The 12982-nt window shown below is 33.4% G+C and overlaps 1 protein-coding gene across 5 annotated transcripts in view; it reads right to left on the minus strand.

Moving 5' to 3' along the window:
- Window positions 1-2083: 2083 nt before the first annotated feature.
- LOC129001798 (irregular chiasm C-roughest protein-like) overlaps window positions 2084-12982 on the minus strand; it is a 248562-nt gene continuing 237663 nt past the window's right edge. The window contains exons 9-16 of one of the 5 annotated variants that reach the window (XM_054429240.1): window positions 12267-12519; window positions 10203-10330; window positions 9294-9599; window positions 8433-8574; window positions 7287-7397; window positions 6749-6784; window positions 5372-5637; window positions 2084-4482 (exon numbers count right to left, since the gene is read on the minus strand). In XM_054429240.1, coding sequence (XP_054285215.1) covers window positions 4135-4482; window positions 5372-5637; window positions 6749-6784; window positions 7287-7397; window positions 8433-8574; window positions 9294-9599; window positions 10203-10330; window positions 12267-12519 — 1590 coding nt within the window. In that variant the 3' untranslated portion in view covers window positions 2084-4134. Of the gene's footprint in view, window positions 4483-5371; window positions 5641-6748; window positions 6785-7286; window positions 7398-8432; window positions 8575-9293; window positions 9600-10202; window positions 10331-12266; window positions 12520-12982 lie in introns of all 5 variants that reach the window. The other 4 variants (XM_054429242.1, XM_054429243.1, XM_054429245.1 and 1 more) reach the window with 4 other exon arrangements.

A 12982-nucleotide genomic window follows, 5' to 3' on the forward strand; every position in this document is an offset into this window, starting at 1 on the left:
ATATTAAGTAATTACTCAAGAAATGATGATTTACAAGCTAAGTGATTAGACAAAGTGGGGAAGGAGATTATTCTGTCATAACCACAATAGCATTAAAGGTACAAAAACATCTTCCTATTCCAATTAATGTCCTATAAATTACGATGTCACCTTTCTCCATTCAACATCTTAACTGAACTTGTTTTTAATTTATAGGGAGTATTCTAGGTTAGTTTTTATATTTATATTTTTGTAAAACCAATTAAAATGTTTTAAGTAAATCATTTATACTCGCAATGACATAACTGAATAAATATGTAAATAAATGTAACTTTATATCAATAGTTTTCTTAAATTCTTCTTACTCAATCGCACATTTAAAATCGATGGTATTTTAGATTTTGAAAAATTCTTAAGTTAGGTCGAATTTTTTTAAAGTTAATAAAATTGTATTATTACTTTCATTTAGCATATTGTTAGTGGACATCTGAGGCTAAAAATAACGACATGACTTTGACTACGAATCAAATAAATTGAATTTTTATCACTGCAATACACTCACAAAACATTTTTGTAATGTAGGCCTGAACTACAAAGAATATCTATTAGGCCTAAAGAAGACTGTCCATGCAGGACAGAACTTTTTAGGAAAGTATTCTTTAGAATATGAAGTAAAAGAAAAGTTTATTGTATAAATGAATAAGGGATAGTTAATAAAAGGGGGTTAGTTAGCCATAAACTCTTCATAGAAATAGCGTTGGTATTGTATGTTTTAGCCTTATTAGATTAAGATTTACAAGGTATAGTATGGAAAATAATCATCGACTCACTGCACTAAGTATGGCAAAATGCTTATAATGGCTTCACCATAGACTTTACTCTATACAAAAATGCATCTTGTTTTGCTTGTCAAAAAGTGCCAAAACACATAACAAAGTGAATAGGTTTTTCAAAACTAATTCAATGCAAAACAATGATTTGTATTTTTTATAATTCAACTTTGTCACCATCATAAAATATCAACAATACTCAAATATTGTCGATAGTTGGAAAATGTCATATTTCGATCACTGACAATGTTGATTGCATGTAAACAAGTTCAAAGAGAGTAAAGAACTGATTGGGTTTGATTTTGTTTGTAATAATGATGACCTAACTGTTAGGTTTATAAAGCCTTTTGTCAAAAAGGGTTGCAAATTACAAAATTACTTCACCAAGTGTTTGAATTATTTAAAAGTTTTGTATGTTGTGTGTATAACAGTTATTTCATAAAATGTTTAAGTTTGAGGAAAAAAAAAAATATTTCCTAGATATTTTTCCCTTTATGGAAAATATGCTGATAACACCAACCAACCAACCTACCATTTCAACCATTTCCTCTATCTATATAAGTTCTTAATGAAGAATTGGAAAGGTATTATATATACCTAAAAAAGCTCATTGGGATTTATTTCAAATTAAAAAAAGAATTTCAAATGATAAAATACTTCATATCACACTTATTGATGACATTTTCTCAATAACTGTTTTACTTACTGATAACCATTGAAGGGACGTGGGGTACAAAAACCAACCATTTCATACAATGACAATTTATTATACAACTTTGAGTTAGGCCTACATTTAATCACAAAAGATAGATCTTTAGTAGGCCTAGTACTGTACATGAGTCTACAAAAATCTAACAAAGTTTCAATAGATATTGAACAATTACTGAGCATTAATTTTATAAAAATAGGATAACGTAATTTATCTATTTTAGGATTTACTGTTACGATATGAAGATGAAGGACCTTAGTGGCAGATAATCTTACATCTATGTAGACTGGAGCAATAGTTTGAAACGTTCAAAATATTCAATCAGCTGTTTAACTTTCAGAAAATTCACCATTGAAAGCAAGTATGTTGTAAACACAATGATTTCAAACCAATTATTTAATCAAACCAATTTTATCAATTATATATTTCATTTGAGTAAATAATCTAGATCAATGTATATATAATTTAAAAAAGGATATTTCTTATCAAGGTTCATTTCAAATTTTTTTTTCTTACAATTATTAAAATACCTACTTAGACAATTTAATTTTAAGAAAGTGTTGTTTATAATTTATAAATTTGTTGTTTTATAATGTTTAGGAACACATTTATACCTTCTAAATATATAATGCTTTTAAAATAATTGTTTGAGGTCTAAATGCCAACGAAATGAATTTATTAAATCCTAGAACGGTGGTATACCCTCAAAACGGTATTTTGTCACATACCTTAAACAATTTCAAAATAATGGTAGGTATTCTTTATATTTCAACTTCAATTTTCCATGTAACAGACATGTTGACTTTCTGAAGTAACGTTAATTCCTTATTTAATTGCATCCCATTAATTGGTTTTGATTTATAAACAACAATTTCAAACGAAAAATGAAAAATTTGTATTGTTTTAGGCCTTGACATAAAGTAAGTACAGAATGATGCCAAATATTTACTATTTTATCTAGATGATACAATCTCTAAAGCTAAACTAGATGAATGAGAGGTATAAATCGAAACTAAGAAAATAATCACTTCGATTTAGTATAAATGCAAAGAGTAGCAAACAACTATACAATATTGACATATCTTATACGGCTCATTTTTACATTATCTCTATGACTTTACAAAAACTAATAACAGTAAAAAATCACAGTTCTCACAATGGGAGGTAAGAGGCAGGAATCAAATTTCACTTGTTAGATACAAGTCCGGTGAGTAAGCGAGTAAGCACATACTCGCTGACTCCCAACACAGGGAAACACAAGCTTCACATATAATTGACACTTCAACAGCAAGTGATGTTAAGATCGGGCGTGGACACATTCAAGTCAGGAAATAGTTTGAGATATGATGAAAGACCATTGGTACCACTTAACAGAACTAGTTTCTTCCAAATTCACATAAAGAAGCGTAAGTTTGTAAACAAGCTGTCAAGGTAATAAATAATAAAACATTTTGCGATTAAATACCAGGATATCTACATTAACAGGAAATGACAGAATTTTTTCATGAAGAGATGCTGATTTAAAAAGTTTGAAGGGTTTCAGACATTAAAATATATCTTAAAATGTATATACAGGCTGTAGATAGGGCACAAGTAGATATAAAACTGTGGTAAAATATAAAACAAATATACAAATACTATTTTCATTAAAATAAAAATAGAAAACATAACAATAAAATATACTTTACATAACACAACTAAAAATATAATTATGTTGATATGATTGTTTTTGGAGGTTAGCTGTAATTTTCTGATAAATGTAAGTCGATCTTTGGTTTATATTTTTGAGATCTTACCTCTTCAAATAAGGCCTCACATAGTTCAATTCACTGTTAGTTATTCTTGTAATAATTATACTACAGTACTCTAGAAAAATAAAATGTACACAAAAGCTGTTTTAAAATCATAGCTAGTGCTCATAATGTTAAACATTTCAGAGTTTTGAATCTGTAGATTATAAATGGTTCATTGTATGAAATCAAAAGAGTATGCAAGAAAATATGTTGATAAAGTGCAAAGTGAGTTAAAACTTAATTTTAGGTAAAGAAATTATGGTTTACTTTTTCTATTCAAAGTTTTCATGAACTTATATAGTGGCTTTAAGGTTTATTACTGTCCCTAACTTGTTATAAGTATAAACACGCATCCATCTGAAATTTTTTAGAAAAGTTTATAAAATAACTAATGTATCATAACATAAGTATCCAATTTTAAAATTATAAGCAGAATCACTCAGCACACACAATTGATTTAAGGAGTTCGTAACATACAAACACTAGAAACCAAATTGCTATGGAATCTTAAGACTAAATTAATACCTGAATCAGTCTAAAAGTCCTATGAGCATTGAGATATTTGTTCATCCTACATACTCGATGTCCTCTACAAATCCGTCCCAGGTAAACGAAGGTACAAAATAACCAAGATTACGTCCATCCTGCTTAGAGAGGTACGTAAAATTATAAGTAAACATCACACATCGAGCCTCGTATTCCGTCTGATCCACTATAAGAATTCGTTTGAGTTTTATATACCTATTATATTACACTGTACACGCGAGTATCGAGCACTCCGGTTCTGTGACATTGGCTAGAATGTTCACACGGGCTGCTAGTATTATACATGCGTAGCTAACGTCCCTCTCTTGATTGTCGCTTGTTGTGAGGTAATGTATTGCGACGTAGGCGAGGCAGGTAGTCGTGAGACTTGTGGCGCTGCGCCGTTGCGTACTGCGGAGTACGGTGGAGGCGGTGGCGCCAGGGGAGGCCCCGTTGGAGGAGGTAGCTGCGGACTAACTGCGTTGCGCAGGTAAGGATTGCCGTACGCTGCAGAGTACCGCGGGTCTACCCCCACTCCTCCGTTGGCTGGCTGGATTGTTGGTGCCCCAGAGGTGGGTGGTGGAGGGGGGTTGTAGTCTCTTGCGTAGTCCACGTAAGGAACATAACCATTGTTGTTTTGGCCATCCTGAAAAAGTTCATTAGTTAAAGTATAGTTGCTTTGGTGACCATCAATTTGAGTCTGAAAATAAATTTATTTGGTGGCAATTAAATGTTAAATGACTGGTCAAAATAACAAAAGCAACGGTGTATGGGAGAAGGTTCTTTTGCTCAGCATGCGCATCTGCTCGAACAAAGCTGCACTTAGGGTACTTGGGAGTCCTCGGCCCAATAAACTGTAATACCCTTTCTCCAAAGGCTCGACTTCCTTACAATTGTGGCAAAAATCATAACACCTCCCGTTATCCCGCGGACATCATTATCATCACCCCCGATAGTTGCAAATTATTACATTTTCATTCTACGAAATATTTTGTTAACAAACCGCTGCAGACCCTTTTGTTTTATGGCCTAGTGGTAAATTTGGATAGTTTTTTGGCTATCAGATAACCTATAGTAAATTTGTATGTTAGCAAACTGGATTTATTCCTAAAAGAATGTATCTGCTGCTTGAGTAGAATTTGATGTGTTAAGACATTGCCTACCATCCATCACACTCCTTTGTATGAAGGGGCCTTGAGGCTGCAGCCCCTTTTGTTTTATGGCCTAGTGGTAAATTTGGATAGTTTTTCGGCTACCAGATAACCTCACGTAACAAAGTAAATGTTTATGTTAGCAGACTGGCTTTTTCCCTAAAGAATGTATCTGCTACTTGGGTAAAATTTGATGTGTTAAGACATTGCCTACCATCCATCACACTCCTTTGTATGAAGGGCCGAAGGGGCCTTGTGGGACTTGGTATTAAATGTGTTAATAACATACAGTTGTTTTGCCAACTGTCTACTTTTGTTAAACAGTTAGGTTTTAAAATAATATGGGACTGAATGAAAATGAATAAAGCGGAATTATTTACTTACAGTCTTAGGTGGGAAGACAGGGTCTGGGAACTCCGTGGAGGAGAAGCGCTGGGAGTATCTGTGATCCAAAGGCACGGGTCCTGCGAGAGGTAGACCTATCCTAGTGACAACACTCTCGCTACCCGTCTCACTCTCGTGTCCTCCGCTGTAGTCCAACTCACAGTGGACATTGCTGACAGACGAGCCTGTCCGGAGCTCCAGCTTCATGTCCGAGATGTTGGACGATCTGTCGCTCTCTTTGCACTGCTTCTCTGGATCCAGGTTGTCTGCTGGAAACAGTTACACTTTTAGAACATGTTTGTGATTGGTTAGGAACAGTTACACTTTTAGAACATGTTTGTGATTGGTTAGGAACAGTTACACTTTTAGAACATGTTTGCGATTGGTTAGGAACAGTTACACTTTTAGAACATGTTTGTGATTGGTTAGGAACAGTTACACTTTTAGAACATGTTTGTGATTGGTTAGGAACAGTTACACTTTTAGAACATGTTTGTGATTGGTTAGGAACAGTTACACTTTTAGAACATGTTTGCGATCGAGGGATTGTTAAAAGCATATTGTGTATTACTTGAGTTTTGTAGAGTTAAATTTGAAATAATTAACTTACAAACACTAATGCGATTTGTGTTTTTGTGATGAGGAATTTCAACTTTAGGAAGAAATGTGAAAAGGTGAGTAAGTTTTGATAAACTACTTCAAAAATTGAACTGTATTTCAATTATATACACAGTAAATTTGAAACTAGGAAAATACTCAATGAGTTTTAAGTCTCACAATATCTCACACTAATTAGCAAATAGAAACATCCTTTATGAGAACTGACTTGTATTGCTGTTTGATATTTAATAAGAAAAAAAGGCTTATTGAACATGACGCTCTTAACACATGCATTAGCGGGTCTGACTATACTATTCATACATAAGAATATGTAGGACACAAGTTAAGTTTTTTGAAATACGCTTTGAATAATCACAAGTTTTAGTTTTTTGAACCCACTATCAGAATCCTTAAATCAAATTTACACAAATGGCAATCAACATAAGATTAAGATTTCTATTCGACTAAGAAATGAGGAATAATTTCCTTTTACATAATTTTTGTGATAGAGGTACGGGTAATGTAATGGCAATTTTTGACTGTTCAAAGTGTAGTGTATTTCATAACACATTTTTTTGTTGATTATTGTCCTTTGTCTTGTTAACACTATGTTGAGTAAGGATAAAGCTAAAATACATAACATATTTGAACATATCAGCAAGTCTTGAGTGACCCCTACCTTAACATTAAGAGTGTCTAACATAAAACACCATAAAATAACATTTATTACTGTGGATTGACTTGCAAAGAGAACGTTTAAGAAAGGTCAAAAATTACCTGAGTAAGGTTTTATTTGTAACTCCAAATGGTTTGCTGCATGAAAAAAGCAAGAAAAGTCTTACAATGTGCATATTAAATGTTAAGGTAGGGTAGATTAGTTGGTTTGTATGATACTTTAGTTACTTATGCTATTTTTCACTGTTTTACACTAGTGTCTTGGTTTAACAGAAAAACAATAACGGAACACCTAGTGTATGCATTATTGCCAACAGTCTTCAGCTACTTCCTTATTTAAATCAATAACAATTTCATATGAAATAATAATAAGCAATAATTGGTAATATCAGTAATAGATAGAAAATTATATCTGATTATGTGATTTAAATAAATGCAATTTCACCTTCAAAAAAAGTTTTAAAAGCCTTCTGAACTTTTTGAGATAAAATTATAACACAGCCTTCCGTTTTTTACATTAACTTAAAGTAACTGAAGACTAACAATCAAAATTAACCAAACACATTATTTATTAGATTTTGTATAATTTAAGTACAATTGTTGTAAGTATAATTTTGTATAATTTTATATAGTATCTTACCTTGAGGCTTTTTAACTTTCCGCTGACAAAGAATCACAACCATTGTAACAGCTACAATGACTACGACTCCTCCAAGCACTCCTGTCAGGATCAGGAGCAAAGGAAAACTCTCTGGAACATGAAGATCATAAATTAACAAAAAAATATAGATGGTGAATCGAGCTATCCATAGTAGCAACTGTGACATTATATGGGCTAGACATAAGTTGTTTCTCATAACTATGTAGATCTCCCTTTGTTATTGTATCTTATTAAAACAATTTTGAAAAATTTTAGAAAAAATGGAATTTTAGAATGAGTACCGGTAATAAAACATGATGTTTTATAAGAACGGATGGATTTATAATGTCTATGATATTCCAGGTTATTTTTGGGTTTAAAATTCCTGATGAAAACATTCATTGAGGCATGAAGATGAGTTCTTGAAAGTTGAAACTACTGTGGTATTAGCAACAATTTGGATTACATCAAAGCAGGTACACCAATTCTTTTATTCGATGTAATATGGAGGCTAACACAAAAATGAAATTGTCGAAATGAACAACTGTCATTCATTCAATTTATGAAATGATTTCATTAATCTGATATTCCTCAGTTTGACTAGATACATCTTTAAGTCATTTAATCAGCTTTGTTACCGATATAACAGTTCCAGTAACTAGTTATATTACAAAAACAAGTAAGTAATAGTATTCATGTTTCACTGGTATTTGGATCAGTCAACCAAACCAGTCCAAGGATAGAACAATTCTGCAGGATTCTATCCGATGCATACAGGATTGTATTGCAGATCCAATCAATACGTACAATACAGACCTAATCTGTAACACAATAATCCTACTTACGGCCATTATCATTTGGATTAGCCTACATATGTTGCTGTCCCTTTGTAATTGAACATGATAAAACAATAGTGTCATGATGAATTAAGGGACCAATACGATGGCATTGATCAAAGATCAAGTGTAGGATCATAATGCAGCTTATAACCTCATGGTACAAAGGCTTATACTCATTTATGTGCTAAGTAGCTTTCAACTTTACGCTCATACACCTGCTCTCCATTACTCCTGAGTATGTTTACTCAATCTAGTTTATGACGCTTGTTTGAATAATAGAGTGTGTAATCGTAAATTCACTACTTACTCTGAGCTTTAAGTGTGATCTCCACCACATCACTGCCATAAGGGTTGGACACTGTACAGTTGTAAACTCCAAAATGCTCCAGTCTTGACTCTCGGATTATCAGGGTGCTTTTGATACCTTCCGTCAGAGGGTCCTCTAGTACCTGGAATTTATATTAAAGAGTCAAAAGTTACACTCGATCACAAAAATTGTTTTGCTCTGTCTCTATGTTTGGAATTAATTAGGAGAAAATAAGCAAACTCTTACAACATCAGGACAAGAAAAACATTTATGTATCAGTGTGTTTTTTTTTAGAATTTAATATCTGTTTTTTTCATTGTTTTTGTGTTATAATGTTTTATTAATTTTATGTACTCAAGAAGACTTAAAAAAGAAAGAAATATACTTTCAATCTAATGTTCACTTGCTTCAAATTTGCATTTCCTTCTGTTCTTACACAATTTACTTTACTTTGTCACAGAGAAGTAAGGTACAGAGGACAACCACACACTTTCAGTTCTAGTATATTGTGTGAGAAATATACTTGTGAAGAGCAAGGAATAGCCTTAGTGGCAAGCACAAAAAAATAAATTATTATGACACTCAGTACAGGGACTTCCTCCAGGGTGAGTGTTGTAGTATATGAGGGTGAGGGCACGGTGTTGGACTTTGGACTTTGCCCTAGACACCAGCGACTAGTGCTAGACACCACGGACACCATTGAAGTGTACCATTGAATGTTTCCTCTGTACTTTACCTTCCTTCTCTGTGACTTAGTTTAAAAAGTATATCTTAGTATGTTATTACTCTTTAGCAATGTAAGTTTTTCTGAAAGTTTGAAACCAATTTTAAGAACTTTATTGGGTGAAAACTATATCTTACCGAATAATCCTGGTCGGATCCAACATCTTCTCCTTTAAAACTCCAAACCACTTTCTGCGGAGTAGGTATAGAAAAAGCAGAACACTCTAATCTGACGTTGTCTCCAGGGATCCCAAACTGGGTCCGGTGAGAGATGATGGTGGGAGGTCCCTTCATGTAGATGGTCGCTTCAGCACCAATGTCGGGAAACCCAGGGACTGTCGCTCGACAGAAGTATCGTCCAGCAGACTCGTGAGTTACCGTGATTGTGAGGTTGGAGGAAGTGCTCACTACCTGTTCCCACGTAAATGTTAAAACATTGCCTCGCTGTTGGAGAACAACAATTGCTTAGAAAGACAGCATTGCAGAAGGAGTGAAATAAAATAAAACATAAACCAAGTGGTGAAAGAAGAGAAAAGAAAAGCAACAGAATATTTCATTTACTTTATGGTTGTAGGCACTCTTTTAACTACACATATGACTTTGCATATTTTAACCGAGTTAGCTTTTGGTTTTTTTGGAAAACTTCATTGATAATTTTTGCATAATATATTTTTTTATTAGGAGAGAAAAAGTGTATATTTGTAGGGCACACATCTACAGTTCAGATTATGAATCCCGCACATAATTGTTCAGATTTACGCTAAGAGCCCCTCAAAAGAAAACTCCTTTAGAGACACCAATATAGTTCAGACTAATCTCTTTCATTTTGTATAATCAAGATGGACAGTAAATATGCTGATTTAATTCTCCATGTTAAGTGTACATCAATAAAGATACCTCCAAGACACAAATAAAGTCCATAATGTGATTGTGAATAACCTCATTCTGTGCTGTAGTACTTCTGTACCTGCTTCAACCCCTGATAATGCATAGAAAATTCTATATACTTTACAAAACCCACCGTATTAATAGTAATATTATACTTACTCTGTCAGAGTCTTCGTGTATCCAAACAATGTCGGGAGGAGGATTTCCGTCCACATCACATATAAGAGTCACCGAGGCCCCGAGGTCTGCTTGCATACTGCGAGGTTTCGTCCGAAATCTTGGTCCATCTGCAAGTACAATACTTTTAAGCAATCAAGTTTCTGAGTTTAATGTCTTTTTAACCTTTAAACAACAGTCTTTCCTTGAACTTTTCTTAGACGGATATTAGGCTATATCAAACATTTATGTTTTGCAAAATTAGGTGTAAAATTAATGTAAGGAAAATCACAAATATTTAACTCCAATCATCATCTCCCAAATGGTGAATGTTATTTAAAATTTCGTTTAAGTGTGATTTGAATTTTCTTTTGTTCTGCTTACAACCATTTACAATCTTATGTATCATTATTGTAAAAATATTATGGTTTAAATTTAATTGGTGTTTATTATTTTATATCTCCCAACAAAGTAAATTCATTAGAGGAGTGTACATCATTCCAAGTAATTTATCTTAACAACTTTTGCATGGCAGTCGTCTATAGGGACAAAATAGTTTCTGAAAGTTATTATCACCAGAGAAGTCCAGTAAGAATAACAGGACCCACAGCTAAAACACTTTTTAATAGACAGCTAAATTCAAACTCCCTCTTCCAAATGTATTTCGAAAAAATTAATATGTCATTGTAACTAGTAAACATTTGAAGACCTTTTACGTTTAATTAAAATTTATATGTTCATTTAATCAAAGTGAAAGTACAACATGATAGTACGACCAGACAATAGTATATAACATTATCATATAAATTCAACAGATTACAATGATATCTTTCTTTATCTTAATTCCAATAATTTTAAAAAGGACAAAAACTTAAGTTTTATGCTAAAGCCAATAAGTAAAACTAAATTAACAATTGAAAGAGCCCATTGAGCCAACAAAACTGGAGTTGAACGGTGTTTACTAACTATTAAGAAACAAAGGGAATCTAAAACAGCAGAAGTAAACGATCCAAGATGAAGCCTCACATTGTAGCGAACATTTACCCTCACCTTCCTCTCAAAGTGGCTATCAGATCTATTTCTTCCCCAATGGCTTCATCGGGTATAAAGGGCTGCAATGACTATCAGCTTTCAGTGGATGTCTCAGTAACAGACACAACAATACCTCCGTCTGGGCCTTTGTACTGCTCCGGTAAGAATTTCCGGACTATAATTGTTTCATACAATAGCGGGATGTTCAGTTGCATTTTAATAGAAAAGCTTATAGCCGGTTTACGCTTTGAGTTCTTATGCGTCATGACACAAAAGATTTATTGTAGTACTAGGATAATTATTGAGGGGTGTAAAATGGCTCAACGAATGTGCTATGGTAGTGCCACACAAATACTTAAATCCCGTTGTTTAGCACTAACCAACCAAATAAAATAATAAATCCACTAAGATTATTAATAACGAATATACACAAAAATACCATAAACATGTATTACATCAGTTGAAAAAAGGCATAAAACCTTAGAGACTTGGAACTTCAATTGGATTTTCAACAAGGAATTGCTAAAGCAGTCTATAATATGTTCGACAAAGACGTTACATTAAATGTAGTGGTTAAAGCACTTCTAACAGATCTTCAGGATCTTCATACCATTTGAGAGTTGCTAATGTACTTGGCTGTGTTCGATTATTGGCATTTGATTGTGATCTTAACCTTAACGCAGAACTACTATGAAAGAGGCAAAATACAACATTCCAGTGATTGATTTTTCATTTAAGGAGCCGGAATAATATATGGATTTATGAATGTTTTGATTGTCCTTACTCCATTTCCCTTTTATACTACACAATTTTTATGGTTTACACCACAATTCTCTCCATGCAGCAATTCCGGGTACTATACAAATTTAAAATGTGTATTTGTTTACAAAATAAACTAGAAGAAATTGAATTAAGAAGAAATGATTATAGTACCCCAGTAACTGCAGAATGTGACACCCCACTCCTTTCCCCATAAACATGTACAAACTGCAAAATAATATTGTTGAATGTAAGATAAACATTTAACAAACTTACAGCTGATGTCCAAGGCTTCAGATTCCTCGCTCTTTCCGACAGCGTTGTGGACCTCACACTTGACTATGGAGTCGTGGTTCTTGCGTGAGATGTTGCTCATCACGAGCTCCGTAGTCGGGTCTCCCAACACGAGTTGGTCATTGATGAACCATCGATAGGTGACGTTCGGAGGGTTGGCGTCAGCGGAACATAACAATCTCACATCCTGACCTTCGACTAACCGAGTCATGCTTCCCACCACACTCACGGTTACCTGAAGAAAAAGGAAAAAGAATGATTAGAATTACTTTTATTATCAAATTTTCATACAAGACTTGTGTAAATTCCCTTAGAGCTGCTCATCTCATAAGACAGAATTTTCTTAAATTTAACTGAATACCTTTTTGAATTCAATTCAAATACATGCAAGTACCGGTATCTGCACATACTTAATGGTTCTTCCAAGCCAGAAAACTAAGATTTTTTAACCTTAACAAAAATAAAATATTTACATTCGCCAATTACAGTAGAGGCTGTATACTTATAAAATAAAAATGGAGAAACTAGCTCACTGTGAATATACATATTGCAAAGAGAGAAGGATTGGGACATTGCATGTCGAGTTAATTCCTTTTCTTTGCATGGTACAGTAAATAAATATTCCATTTCTGAATATTCTAGGCTTAAGTCTTGCAAAGACGGTAAATGGGAGTAATCCACGAATTTACATTTTTGCA

The sequence above is a fragment of the Macrosteles quadrilineatus genome, unplaced genomic scaffold (genome assembly GCF_028750875.1).
Source record: "Macrosteles quadrilineatus isolate MER2022 unplaced genomic scaffold, UCM_ALF_1.0 Scaffold_8__2_contigs__length_117827958, whole genome shotgun sequence".
Taxonomy (NCBI): Eukaryota; Metazoa; Arthropoda; class Insecta; order Hemiptera; family Cicadellidae; genus Macrosteles; species Macrosteles quadrilineatus.